We start from the raw sequence: 14,797 nt of genomic DNA, 5'->3' as shown, positions 1-14,797 counted from the left end.
TCTGGAGGGGGGGCTCCATGGTCTTTGCAGAGGGGCCCCACAGTTTTGTTATGCTACTGATTGCCACAGTAGTTCCTGGCACTGAACAAAATTACTTTGTGTGCCAATACGCTCCTTGTGGAAGATCACTCACACTAAAGCAAGCCGATAGAGAGAGAAATAGAAGTTTAATAAAAACAAAATACAGAAGTAGACCAGGAAATTGTACTCCTAGAAAATATTTTGTGAACTGTATTTTAGCATGAGCAAATATGCATGTGTGAGTTGCTCATGTGAAAATCTATTGAGCGCTTACAAGTTCACTTTCCCCATAACCACTTTTTTCCCCAAGCCTGGAAAAACTTTTACTTCTGCGCTGTCAGGAGTAAATTTCCAATCTTCCTCTTTATGAGAAAAGATTAGAGAAGAGCTGGTGCAGGTTTTCAGACTCAAAGGCATTCCAGCCCAAGAACTATTGCTTACTGCTTCCTCCAGCCCCAGTATGTAGATCTGCAGAAAGGTGGCAAAATAAGGAAATTGCTATAGTAGAGATTGAAACTTCAAGTATTCAAGCCCTGCTATAGTAGTATACCTGACATAATCAGAACTCTTTGATAATGAGATCACTGCCATAATTTGTCACAGGGCTACATGTCACCAAAGGGACAAGCAGATCTTTTTACAAGACAAGTAGATTAAAGAACCAACCTGTCCCATGGACAAGTAGATATCTTATTAAATTACGCGCCTTTGAAGAAACGACCAAAATACATTATAAAGCACAATATAAAATGAGTTAGAATTAGAACAGAAGGCAAGTGTAATTATATTGCTGACCTTGCACGTAGCATTCTTAGCCCCCTTATATTCCTCTCTAGCCTATGCCTGTAGACGAAAAGTAACTATGTAATATCACACAGCATGCGGGAGTTGCAGCCAGCCTCACCTGCCATTCGTCTAAGTAGGCACGTCTCATATTTTGCAAGTCCATGGCTGACGTTCCGACTAGGCTGTGGAGGGTGAAAGAATGAGATACGAAACGGTGATGTCCTGGAATACCACTCCGTACCCGAACAAACACGTGACAAGCCGTACGTATGACACCGAGCATTGCCGGACGTCACAACGTACTGACTGTCATCCGCACGTAGTGTAAAAGAAATGCAGAATGTCAATCAGTTCTTGTTTCCATGGAGATGGAATTAAAGTCCAAATCGGCGATATCACAGACAGCAGCGCGCTACTCTATTACTTTCAGAACGGATGTATCAAAGAGACCAATCGCAGGCGCCGACTGATGAACAGCCAATCAGATACCGTGACGTAAGATAAACTTCGCCGCACGGAATATATACCACCAATTAATTCGCTATGTTGAATTTGCTGTGTGGCTAAGCCATTGAAGCCTCTTGATCTGGGACTGTTAAACTCTAGAGCCAATGAGCTTTAAAAACAATATAGGTCTTTTAGATAGAGTGTATGCCCAGCTCTTCCGACCTCTGCACAATCGGACTGCTCGGACGACTTCTCTGAAAGCTCCCCCGCGCAATGAGAGGCGAACCTCAGCACTGCGGTGCCTTGGCATAGGCAGACAAAAGTAGCAGCACTCCGAGCGTTCTGCTGCTACCAGATACACACGGCATTCTGCGTTGGGACCGGAGGCTCAGATTATGCTTCTCTTTCTATGCTTTATTATCAACAGCAGCCAATAAGAGAAGATGTTATTCAAAGAAAACATAATCTAGCATTCATGGGAATAACGTCATAACCATAGAGAACACAGCATATATAAACCTCTGAGGCAATAACACTTCCTCTTTCTTTGCTGCTTCCGCAGCCAGTTAAGTGCCTTTTATTTTACTCTCACCTTATTCCTATTGTGCCGTTATTTTGTATCGTGACGCTAGCGCTTGCAGTGCTTCGCGCTTTTATTATTGCGGGGTGGCAGCGGGAACCTTTATATTTACGGGGCTTTGCCCGTACTTTCAATTACGAGGCTTTTTGCCTCGAGAGTAGAGCCCAGTGAAACACGCTCACATGCGCGCATGCTCGCACATGCATTCTTCTTCTGACGCCCATGCTCGCACATGCATTCTTCTTCTGACGCCCATTTTCCCCATTACTCTGGAGGATTTTAACGGCGGGGGGAGAGTTTAGCAAGTGCACCCAGCCTTTTCAAACCCTTCTAGACTGGCTCTACCTTGGCTCCTGACACCCTGAGTCCACTGGAGTGGCTCAGGGTTGGAAAATTACGCATAGGCCTTGCCTAGAGTGCTGCAGGCTGCTCCCTCCATACTTTACATATAAATTTAAATTTCATTTAGCCTGCTGGGGTTTTTTGAACTCCCCCTGGTTCTGACTACCCCTGAATTTTACACTCCTTGTGATGTACCCTGTATTATTAGGGCCCAATCTTACTCCTATGAGGAGGAGGAATATTTTGAGGGTGAGTCCCCCTCTTTCGAAGAAAATCTGGTGGGCGCATTGGACAGGAGCGTTCAGCTATCTGTGAATAAGGTGTTAGCGAAGGCTCTCGGCCCTCTCACTCACCATTTTGAGAACTTTGCACGCCATAAAGGTTGGCTTCCGCCCATTACTCCCTCAGAGGAAGCGCAAACAGCCCAACCCTCTACCTCCAAGGGTAAATCAAAGGCCAAGAAGTGGGCTCACTCTGATATTTTTGACAAACTATCTGCCTCCATTCAAAAGGAACATGGATATAGTTCCTCGCAATTGCAGGATGTTTACGGTACTGATCAGTATACTGACCATTCTTCCTCCAAACATTCATCTGATTCAGACTCGGATGTGGAACTCGGGGACCGTCCAGGCCCGAGCAAACGTAAGAAAGCAGAGAAAACCAAAAATCCTGTCTCCAAGGCCCCACAGGTGTTGACATTCAATCCAGAGGATATCATCCATCCTCGATCCTCAAGCTGGACTCCACCCCCGGAGGTAGCTTCTTACCTCCAGGATCACATTAGGGCCGGGTTCGACAAGGATGTGAGGGCCAGATTACGTGCAGAGTGCCCTAGACCAGACCTTGAGGTTCTTGACCTTTTCGGGCCCTTAGCAAAAATCCTAGAAATGGCCTTTGTAGCGAAAGAGTCGAATACTCCAATTGACCCAGATGTCCTGGTGGGTTGGGCTCAGCGAGCCATTTGTCACCTTGGGAATGCTAACGTAGCTGAAGGCGCTCCATCCTGATGCGCATAGACCCTCTACTTACTGAACTCGCTACCTCTGAAGCAGGACAGGTAGCTCAGGGCCTCCTTTTTGGAGCCCCCTTCATTAAAGATCTTTCCAAGTTCGCCGCTACTTTCAATTCCATGGACAAAGCCCAATTATCCCTTAAGAAGGTATTCAGAGAGGCTCTTTTTCAGAGGGCCGGACGCTTGCGGGGTCGCTCGTCAGGCCACTCCTACTATCGAGGCCCCAGACGTGATTCCGTTGCCCGGGGACGTGGGTATAACAGGGAACAACAGTCAGGCTCTACCTTCTACCCTTCACGGCCTCGAGGAGGTAGGGGCCGTTATCGAAAGAACTTCTACAAGGGACAACAGGGAACTTCCCAGGACTCTTCCAACTCAGGTGAGACTCATTCATCCTTCAGAGGTGATTCTTGGGGGCAGGGTTCAGACTTGTTTAGTACAATGGCAAAAACTAACCAGAGATCCTTGGGTGTTGGAAACCGTTCAAGGTTTCAGGTTGGAGTTTTATCAGTCCCCTCTTCAACACTCCCCCCCACTCTTCTCCATTTTTCCCGTCACAATCAAGAGACCATAAGTCTGGAGGTTCATCTCTGCTCAAAAAAGGGGCGATTTGTCATGCCGTTCCCCATCCAAAGGGCTTTTTAAACCCTATTTTTCTGGTAGACAAGAAAGGCGGAGGCTCAAGGCTGGTTCTCAGTCTCAAAGAATTCAATGCCTGGATAGTCTACAGGCATTTCAAAATGGAAGGTATCCACCTCCTGAGAGATATTCTTCAGGAAGCAGATTGGTTGGTACGTCTAGACCTAAAGGACGCTTATTTGAGCATCCCTATCTTCCCTCCTTATCGTCGTTTTCTTCAATTTCTTTGGCGAGACCAATGTTTCAAGTTTCAAGTCCTACCCTTTGGGCTTTCCTCCGCTCCTTGGTGCTTTACCAAGGTGATGAGACCAGTAGTGGAATCTCTTCGCGCCCGAGGGGTGCGCCTGATCGTTTACCTCGATGATCTGATCCTGATAGCTTAAGATCCCCATCTCCTTCAAGTTCACCTGACATGGACAATTCAGCTCCTGCAGAATCTAGGTTTCTTAATCAACCAACCCAAGTCGTGCCTTCAACCATCTCAACAGATCGATTTTCTAGGTTTCCGTATAGATTCCGTGAAAGCTCAGCTGATTCTCCCCCCTCAGAAGGTTCGCAATATCAAGAAGGAATTGCGCCTTCTCTTGTCCAGACAGAGAGTGTCCTTGAGGAGCTTAGCCAGGATGGTAGGGCTTTTATCCTCTTGGATTCAGGCAATTTTTCTGGGCCCCCTTCACTACAGGGCCCTCCAACGCCTCAAGATATCCCACCTGCAGAAGGGCCTGTCATATACGGACATGGTGCCTCTGTCCGCAGAGGCCCGCTCGGAGATAGCCTGGTGGCTAGAGCACATGGAGGCCTGGAACGGGCGTGCGATTTTCTGAACTTCCCCAGATGTGATCCTGGAATCAGATGCCAGCAGGTGGGGCTGGGGAGCCTGTTGCGGGGATCTTACCACAGGAGGTCGTTGGTCGGCGGAAGAACTCCACCTTCACATCAACTGCCTGGAACTTCTAGCCGGATCCTTTGCGATACAGAGTGTCTCACCTCTGAAGTCGGATTTTTGCATTCTTATGAGAATGGACAACGTTTCAGTGGTCAGATATGTGAACAAACTTGGGGGCACAAAGTCTCAGACCTTGGCTCGAATTGCCATGGATTTCTGACAGTATTGTCTACGCCACCGCATTTCAGTGATTGCTGAGTATCTACCAGGAACGAACAGTACAGTAGTGGATTGGAATTCCAGATTCCTTTGGGATGGCAGCGATTGGAAGCTCTTCCCAGAAGTGTTTTCGGTTCTGATTCAGAAGTGGGGTCCGTTCTCAATAGACCTTTTTGCTTCAAGACTGAATAGCCAGCTTCCCCTGTTCTTCAGCTGGAGACTAGATCCGGAAGCAGTGGCCACGGATGCTTTCTTTCAGGACTGGTCACCCCATCGGGGATATGCCTTTCCCCCCTTCAGCATGATCCCTCAGGTTTTGACTCGGGTTCGCCATCTGGGAACAGAGATTGTGTTAATAACACCCTTTTGGAGAGCTCAAGCCTGGTTCCCCTTGGCTCTAAAGTTGTTGTGCGATTTTCCCCTTCTGATTCCTCCGCAGCGCAATCTTCTGCTGGACCCTCTGGGGACTCCTCATCCCTTAATTGTGGCAGGCAAATTACGTCTGGTGGCTTGGAGAATTTCCGGCAACTATGGCTCTTGCCAGGCATTATGATGAGGCTTCCAACTTCATCCATCTGGCCTGATCTTCCAACACTCACAAACGATATACCTCCGCTTGGAAGCGATGGGTTCATTGGTGTGCGGAACGGGACGTAGATCCCTTTAATGCTGATGTCAGTCTAGTGGTTAATTTTCTAGCATCCCTTGCTGCGTCGGGTCTGGCTTTCAGATCTGTTAATAATTATAGGTCCTCTATATCACCTGGTCATCTACCAGTTTTAGGTAAACCGGTCGGTGAACATTTTGTAGTTTGCAAATTGATGAGAAGCATTCGTATGACTAATCCTCCTCTTCCTCGATATTCGTGTCTTTGGGACGTTAATGTGGTACTTTCATTTATTTCCTCCGGGCCAGAAAATAGATTTTTGTCACGCAAACAGCTTTCAGCTAAACTTACTCTGTTGTTATGCCTCATTTCTTGCAAAAGAGTATCAGATGTTCGATCTCTCGACCTGGCAGGTAGGATTTTTTCCCCTACGGGAGTTTCTTTTTCTTTTTCCAGGCATACTAAGACAGGCACCAAGTCAGTGTCTTATCCTGCTTTTCCTCACAACTCCAAGTTGTGTGTGGTTCAATGTTTAAAAGCTTATGAAGCGGCTACAGAGGAATTTCGTGGAGACCCTAGGGGTCAATTATTAATTGCCCTTCGGAAACCTTTCAATCTAGTCTCACCGGCTACTTTAGCCAGATGGATCAGATGGCTTCTGTCTGAAGCAGGAATTGATGTGTCCATCTTCGGAGCTCATTCTGTTCGCGGAGCTATGGCCTCAAAATCCTTTAACTTGGGAATGAGATTGGAGGACATTATGAAAGCAGCAGATTGGTCCTCAGAATCTACTTTTAAGGCTTTCTACTATAAACCTATTTTAGACATTGCATCGATTGTGGTTAACCAGCTTTGAACTAGCATCATCTGAGCCTCCGGTCCTGACGTAGAATGAAAGATTTTTGAGCTTCCGCGTCAAGAATTTTCAATTCTATTAAGGACATGGAGGCGAGGATTAACCCTTCCTAGTTTAGCAATAAGACACAGGTTTACGAGTTAAGTATCTTGTTTTGGTGTTTATGTCTCATTGCTTTACCCACCCAATTGTTATGGCATTATTAGCAACTTTACTGGTACCAGTTACTTCTGGCCATATACTAGATAAGTTTCTTGTTTCTCCCCTTTTTTCTTAGGCTTCAACCAGAAATGATGTGCCTTCATTTGAGGGATCCTTGATTACTCCTTCTCCCTGGAGTTGCCGTTTTTTCCTTGGATTTGGACTGTACTGGTTCGGTTCGATCTTTAATAAGACTTCATTGACTTTTATTGACTGAGTTTCACAAAGAAAGAGGAAGTGTTATTACCTCAGAGGTTTATATATGCTGTGTTCTCTACGGTTATGACGTAAATCCCATGAACTCTGGGATATGTTTTCTTTGAATAACATCTTCTCCTATTGGCTGTTGTTGATAATAAAGCATAGAAAGAGAAGCCTAATGCTCGCCTCCGTGTCCTTAATAGAATTGAAAATTCTTGACGCGGAAGCTTGAAAAATGTTCACTCTCCTATTAAGGACAAACAGGCAGGGTGTCGTTAAAGCACTGAGCAGGTTCGGTTTATGTACCTGCCCGCAGCGCCAACATCCTCAAGGTGGTCTCACCAAAATCATACATGCCAACATTTTAGATGAGTAAGGTGACTAGGGTGACCAGATCTTGAAGATCAAAAACCGGGACAGGTCAGACATAAAAGAAGGACTAAAGACTTTACTCTCACATATATATCTGGCCTGTCACGTTTTTTTGCGTAGCTTTGTGTATGTGTGCCTATACAGGTTTGTGTTCAAATATATATATATATATATATATACACACACACATTTAAAAGACTACATATATAAAATTAGCTATGGCTTGACCTACCACCCTGCACCCCCAACCTGCCCCCACCCACCTCTCTCTGCTCCCCACTCCATCTCTCTGCTGGGAGCAGACAAGGGACTGTGTTGCCTGACAGTAACAGATAAATTACTTTAATTATTTAATACTTTGTAGGTGTTTTTAACTTATGCTTCCCTAGTTGATCTGACCTTTGTCCCAAAAACCGGGACATTTATTTAAAGATCTGACCTTTGTCCCAAAAACCGAGACATTTATTTAAAATTAAGAGAAGCGTCGGGACACCGGGACAATTCTCTAAAAACCGGGACTGTCTGGGGAAATCCGGGACTTCTGGTTACCCTAAAGGTGACCAGAGTTTGAAAAGAAAAAAATGGGATGTGTTAGACATAGAAGTAGGACAAAAGTCTTTAGTCTCACTGAAAAATGTTCTACCTATCGCGTTTAGAATTTTCAATTTTATTAAGGACACGGAGGCGAGGATTATGCTTCTTTTTCTATGCTTTAATAACTTTCAGCAGCCAATAAGAAAGACTTTTCCATGAAAACCACAAATCCCATGAACCCACCATAACACCTGAATAACCATGTAAAACCTTCCTGACAAAACGTCTCTTCCTCTTTCATTGCTCATAGAGATAGTTACTGCACTAATGCTGAAGTGTCAGAAATAAACCTGGAGTCCAGAGAAAGAAGAGCAATGAAACTTCTGAACCAGGACGAGGACAATCTGATCAACAAAGTGGAAGATGAATCCCAAGAAGAGAACCAAGCAATGGAAAAATAATCATTTGTCCTCTTGGCCTAGAACGAAGAAAAAATAGATAGCCATAAACACTGTTTTATATATAGATAAACAGATATCCATCAAACATATTTTTAATTTTTTTTGTTATGTACACAATACAAAATCAGGGAGGGAAAGTATATATTTTTTTGCAAGGATCACATCAAACATTATGCACACAAATATATACCAAGGATCATGAAAAAACGTAATAATGAAATTTCAAATAATCACAATAATGGGCGGGGTAGTCCTCGCCTCCGTGTCCTTAATAGAATTGAAAATTCAAAACGCAATAACTAGAAAATATTTCATTCTATGTCAGGACCGGAGGCTCTGATTATGCTAGTGTAAAGTCTTGCCATTACTACTGACGACACATCCAAAATAGGTTTATAATAAAACCTTTTAAACGTGGTATCAGAAGACCAATCTGCTGCGTTCAAAATGTCTTCTAAACGAGAACCAAGAGCAAAAGACTTTGATGCCATAGCACCCCTCACTGAATGTGCTCCAAATTTGGAAATATAAATGCCAGCTTCTGACAAAATCCGTTTCACCCATCTGGCTTGTGTTGCTGAAGAAACTGGTCGAAATGGTTTCTGGAGCGAAATAAGCAGTTGCTCCAGCATATCAGACCGAAATTCAGAAGTACTTACCTCATAATCCATAATAAGCCTGGTATTGCACTCAGTTCTTCTAGATATGACAAACAAAACACCTTCAGGGGAGAAACGTCTCCCTGCTAAATCTAAAGCTTTAACGTCAGACACTCGTTTACAAGAAATGAGGCAAAGTAGGAAGGTAAGCTTAGCAGAAAGCTGTTTCCTGGAGAAATATTTATTGGAAGGCCAGGAATCTAAAAACCGTAGAACAATGTTAAAATCCCAAAGCTCTGAGTATTTGGGTAAATGGGGGTTTAACATCCTAATACCCCGAATTAGTTTACAAACAACGGGTAACTGACCAACAGGTCTGCCGTCAGTAAAGATATGTCTGGCAGAAATGGCTCAGCGAAAATTGTTAACAGAATTGTAAGCCATCCCAGAGGCGGCCAAAGAAGCTAGGAAATTCACGATCAAGGTGCAATCTGCATTAAAGGGATCTGAACCCTGTGACGTACACCAACTACACCAGCGTCTCCAAGCTGAGGCATAACGCTTATGTGTGTCGGGGTCCCAGGATTGATTAATGAATTCCTGAGCTTCGCTCGAAAGGCCTGGGAGGCTCCAGTTTTGCCTGAAAGACACCAAGCTAGTAGAGACAGTTGACCTGACAGGATCAAGGGATGAGGAGATCCCACCGGATCCAGAAGGAGGTTCCAACACCATGGCAAGAGACTGGGGGGAGCACAGGCCAGCTCCATAATTATGAGAAACCAAGGCTGGGCTCTCCAATATGGGGAGATGTAGGAAAGTACCATCTTGCCTGGCATGTTATCCCCATTTTTACTTGTGTGTCAGTTTGCCAGTGCTCATAGTTGTGGCCTGAATGTGTGTTCCCTGTGTGGTGCCTAACTGTGTCACTGAGGCTCTGCTAATCAGAACCTCAGTGCTTATGCTCTCTCTGCCTTTAAAATTGTCACTGCAGGCTAGTGACCATTTTTACCAATTCTAATTGGCACACTGGAACACCCTTATAATTCCCTAGTATATGGTACCTAGGTACCCAGGGTATTGGGGTTCCAGGAGATCCCTATGGGCTGCAGCATTTCTTTTGCCACCCATAGGGAGCTCAGACAATTCTTACACAGGACTGCCACTGCAGCCTGAGTGAAATAACGTCCACGTTATTTCACAGCCATTTTACACTGCACTTAAGTAACTTATACGTCACCTATATGTCTAACCCTCACTTAGTAAAGGTTAGGTGCAAAGATACCAAGTGTGAGGGCACCCTGGCACTAGCCAAAGTACCCCCACATAGTTCAGGGCAATTTCCCTGGACTTTGTGAGTGCGGGGACAGTATTACACGCGTGCAATACATATAGGTCAATACCTATATGTAGCTTCACAATGGTAACTCCGAATATGGCCATGTAACATGTCTAAGATTATGGAATTGCCCCCCCATGCCAAATCTGGTATTGGGGTGCCAATCCCATGCATCCCCGGAACTCCAGCATGGACCCCGGGTACTGCCAAACCAGCTCTCTGGGGTCTTCACTGTAGCTACCGTTGCTGTCAACCCACAGACAGGCTTCTGCCCTCCTGGGGTCTGGGCAGCCCAGTCCCATGAAGGCAGAACAAAGGATTTCCTCTGAGAGAGGGTGTTACACCCTCTCCCTTTGGAAATAGGTGTTAAGGGCCTGAGAGGAGTAGCCTCTCCTGGCCTCTGGGAATGCTTTGAAGGGCACAGATGGTGCACTCCTTGCATAAACCAGTCTACACCGGTTCAGGGATCCCCCAGCCCCTGCTCTGGCACGAAACTGGACAAAGGAAAGGGGAGTGACCACTCCCCTGTCCATCACCACCCCAGGGGAGGTGCCCAGAGCTCCTCCAGTGTGTCCCAGACCTCTGCCATCTTGAATGCAGAGGTGTGAGGGTACAATGGAGGCCTCTGAGTGGCCAGTGCCAGCAGGTCACGTCAGAGACCCCTCCTGATAGGTGCTTACCTGACAAGATGGCCAATCCTCCCCTGAGGGCTATTTAGGGTCTCTCATGTGGGATTCTCTTCAGATAACAAATGCAAGAGCTCACCAGAGTTCCTTTGCATCTCCCTCTTCGACTTCTGCCAAGGATCAACCGCTGACTGCTCCAGGACGCCTGCAAAACTGCAACAAAGTTGCAAGAAGACTACCAGCGTCATTGTAGCGCCTAATCCTGCCGGCTTTCTTGACTGTTTCCTGGTGGTGCATGCTCTGGGGACTGTCTGCCTTCACCCTGCACTGGAAGCCAAGAAGAAATCTCCTGTGGGCCGATGGAATCTTCCCCCTGCTAACGCAGGCACCAGACTTCTGCTTCACCGGTCCTCTGGGTCCCTTCTCATCGTGACGAGCGTGGTCCCTAGAACACAGTAGCTGGATCCATGTGACCCCGACAGTCCAGTGGTCCATCTGTCCAAATTTGGTGGAGGTAAGTCCTTGCCTCCCCACGCCAGACAGTAATCCAGTGTACTGCGTGAACTGCAGCTGCTAGGGCTTCTGTGCACTTTTGCAAGGAATCCTTCGTGCACAGCACAGCCCAGGTCCCCAGCACTCCGTCCTGCATTGCTCAACTCGCTGAGTTGACCACCGGCTTCATGTGACCCTCCTTTGTAGTGTTGAGACAACCGCAGTGCTCAGTTTCTTGAACCCGTGTTCAAGTACTTCTGCAGGTGCTGCCTGCTTCTGTGTGGGCTCTCTGTGTTGCTGGGCACCTCCTCTTCCAAGTGGCGACCTCCTGGTCCTTCCTGGGCCCGGGCAGCACCCTTTTTCTTCAACCGTGACCTTTGCAGCTAGCAAGGCTTGTTTGCGGTCTTTCTGCGTGGAAACAACTCTGCATCCTCCAGCACGCCATGGGACATCTTCTATGCAAAGGAGAAGTTCCTGGTATCTTCCGGTGTTGCAGAATCTTCAGCTTCTTCCACACCAAGGCAGCCATTTTGCATCTTCATCTGGGGTTTAGTTGGCTCCTGCCCCCCCTGGACACTTTCGTGACTCTTGGACTTGGTCCCCTTCCTTTTCAGGTCCTCAGGTCCAGGGATCCATCTTCAGTGCTTTGCAGTCAGTTGTGGTCTTTGCAGAATCTCCTATCACGACTTTAGTGTGTTTCTGGGGAAGTAGGATAACTTTTTTTTTTTTTTTTTAAACATGTTTTTATTGATTTTTCAAAACGAAAGCCATACATTTTCTGGCATACAAAGTCATTGATAGCAAATTGTCATTGGTTACAATCTGTCGTCTGGCTCTCCCATATTAAGGTCAATATATATAACAAACTTCTAAGAACTTGAGTGCACTTCCCGGTCCGCTAACTCTGCCCATCACTACCGAGGTTGCCACCCCGTAGGGCAAAGCTTTCAGCTGCAATGTGGTTCTATTGCCATTGGCGACAGGGGCCCTCGTGTCCACACGGGTGAGGTCGGGGGGCAGAGGAAACAGGGGGGGGGGACAAGGCGGAGGGTTATGGCACAGTAGATCTTAGCGCTGGTGTCTATTGGTTGAGTATGCAGGCCTTTTGGTGCTGTGGCATGCTTGCATGGGGGGATGGGCTGCTAAGCTATCAGTGTTGGCGAGGCATTGATGATGGATATGTATGCGTCCCCAGGTGTAGTATTGCCTTTCTGCCGGGGGCGGGGCCCACGGCCTTCCAGGTGGATACAGCTATCTGTGATTCAGGGGGGTCTTTCATAATTTTTGGCTTCTAGCCTAGACACTAAGAAGCCCCAGGCCTCGCAGCCCGCCTGTCGCAGTCCCCTACGAGCTAAGTTTGTTAATACCTGATGCTCAGCTCGAGCCCAACGTAGCATAAGAGCAAGCCAGACTTTTAAGTCAGGCGCGTTGCGAGCCTTCCAGTTCGTTGCTATCAATCTTTTGTACATTGCATACGCTAGATCTACAAACCTGTGCAAGTGTTTATTTCTTTTCGTCCTTGTCCTTAATCCGAGTAGACAGGATTTGGGATTCGTGTCCAGGTTGAGCCCCGTGATTTCCGCTAAGGCTGTGACCACCCCTTCCCATTCCCCCCGTAACCGCGGGCACTCCCAGACCATGTGATAGAACTGTGCTGCTGGTGTTTTACATCTGGGACAGGCTGGGTCCGACCCGGGGAACATGCGTTTAATCCTGGCCGGCGCCAGGTATGTCTGATGTAGGTAATTGAACTGTGTATATCGGAATCTGGGGTTTCTTGAGACCTCACGTGTGTGGCACAGAGCTTTTGGCCAATCTGACCCTGAGATCGGAATGGGCAATACGGTGTTCCACCTCTCCCTAGCTTTCTGCAGGTTATCTTCCGGGGGTCTGTTCAGAAGTTTATAAAGGTTTGAGACTGCTTTTCCTTGGGGGTCCCAGTTCAGCATGTGATGCAGGGTGACTGAGATATCAGGCTCTACGTCGCCAGATGCCCACGTTTTCCTGATTGCATGGCATATCGCGTGATATGCCAAGAATTGCCCCGGATTGATCTCTGTAAGGGCCTGTATAGCTTCGAAGGTCATTAATTTCCCTTCCTCGAAACAGTCTCCTACTGTACCTATACCCGCGTCTAACCAAGTTGTAGGTGAATATGAGCCGGCTTCCACCCATCCGGGGAGCCTATCCAGCGGGAGGAGTGGTGAGTAGGGTAGTTTTTTAACTCCCTTTTGGATATACTTCTTCCAGTATGTGTGTGCCACTATCATCAGCGGGTTTGTGCATGTGCTTTTAGTCTGCTTATCCAACAACCAAACTAGTATGGGAGCGCCTTGGAGTCGGGATTGCAACCATATAGTTTCTGCCGAGCTAGGTCTATGGAGCCAATTTAAGATCCACTGCAGCTGTGTGGCCGCAGAATAGAGCTCAAAGTTTGGGGCGCCCAGTCCACCCATTGCTACCGGATGATGCAGCGTGGTAAGTGCAACCCGCCTTCTGCCCTCTCCCCACACCAGTTGTAGCAGGATGGAGTTCAAGCCGACGAAAAAGCTTTTGGGGATAATGATTGGTAGGGCCGCGAAATAGTACAGCAGTCTAGGTAATATCAGCATGTTTGCTATAGCTACTTTACCCAGTGGTGAGAGTGGTAATTTATTCCAGAAGCGTATTGAACTCTTAACAGAGGACACCGCTTTCCCCAGATTTCCATCCCTTAGATCTTCCGCCCTGTGGTACACGTTGATTCCTAGGTATTTAAATGTGTCGAAGCACCATTTTAGGTGGCCTGGTGGGGCACTTTCTTGCCTCGCAGGAGGCCAGCTGGTTAGTGGGAATATGCAGGATTTCCCCCAATTAACTATTAGACCAGATACCCTTCCGAACTCAGACAGCAGCGACATCACTGGGGGCAGCGACTCCTCCACTCTGCGTATGTATATCAGGGCATCATCTGCGTATAATGATATGGAGTGGAGAGTGCCGTTCCTTGACACCCCCCATTCTTCTTTTTTGGCCCGGACGCGTGCAGCTAGTGGTTCCATCGCTAAGGCAAATAGGAGGGGGGAGAGGGGGCAGCCCTGTCTTGTTCCCCTGTTAATCGGAAAGCTTTCTGATATTACTCCTCCCGTCTTCACCCTAGCCTGTGGGGCAGTGTACAGAATGCGTACCCAGTTTGTGAATTTTGGACCGATACCCAGGAACTGCATAGTGGCAAACAGGAAGTCCCATTCTAATGTATCAAACGCTTTTTCTATGTCGAGCGATATCACCACCTCCTCGAGTGCGGTCGGGGGGGTGTCACCCATCACACTGAGCAGCCTCCGAATATTTAGGAAGGTGTTATGTTTCGGGATGAATCCATTCTGGTCATCGTGTACCAGGATATGCATGTAGGGAGCTAGTCTGTTAGCCAGGATTTTGCCAAGTATCTTGCAGTCTAGGTTCAACAGTGAGAGAGGTCTGTAAGACCTGACGTCAGTGGGGTCACGCCCCTGCTTTGGAAGGACCACTATCATTGCCTCTCTCATTGAGGGAGGCAGGATACCATTGGTCCCTGCTTCTTCGAACGTTTTTAGGA

At 47.1% G+C, this 14,797-nt stretch overlaps 1 protein-coding gene across 2 annotated transcripts in view; it reads right to left on the bottom strand.

The window, feature by feature from the left end:
• PNPO (pyridoxamine 5'-phosphate oxidase) overlaps positions 1–1,656 on the bottom strand; it is an 82,360-nt gene extending 80,704 nt beyond the window's left edge. The window contains exon 1 of one of the 2 annotated variants that reach the window (XM_069237521.1): positions 926–1,656. In XM_069237521.1, the coding sequence (XP_069093622.1) occupies positions 926–1,090 (165 nt within the window). In that variant the 5' untranslated portion in view covers positions 1,091–1,656. The remainder of the gene's footprint in view (positions 1–925) is intronic. The other variant, XM_069237522.1, reaches the window with a different exon arrangement.
• Positions 1,657–14,797: the final 13,141 nt, after the last annotated feature.

The sequence above is a fragment of the Pleurodeles waltl genome, chromosome 6 (assembly GCF_031143425.1).
Source record: "Pleurodeles waltl isolate 20211129_DDA chromosome 6, aPleWal1.hap1.20221129, whole genome shotgun sequence".
Taxonomy (NCBI): Eukaryota; Metazoa; Chordata; class Amphibia; order Caudata; family Salamandridae; genus Pleurodeles; species Pleurodeles waltl.
This window is presented reverse-complemented; position numbering and strand designations above follow the sequence as displayed.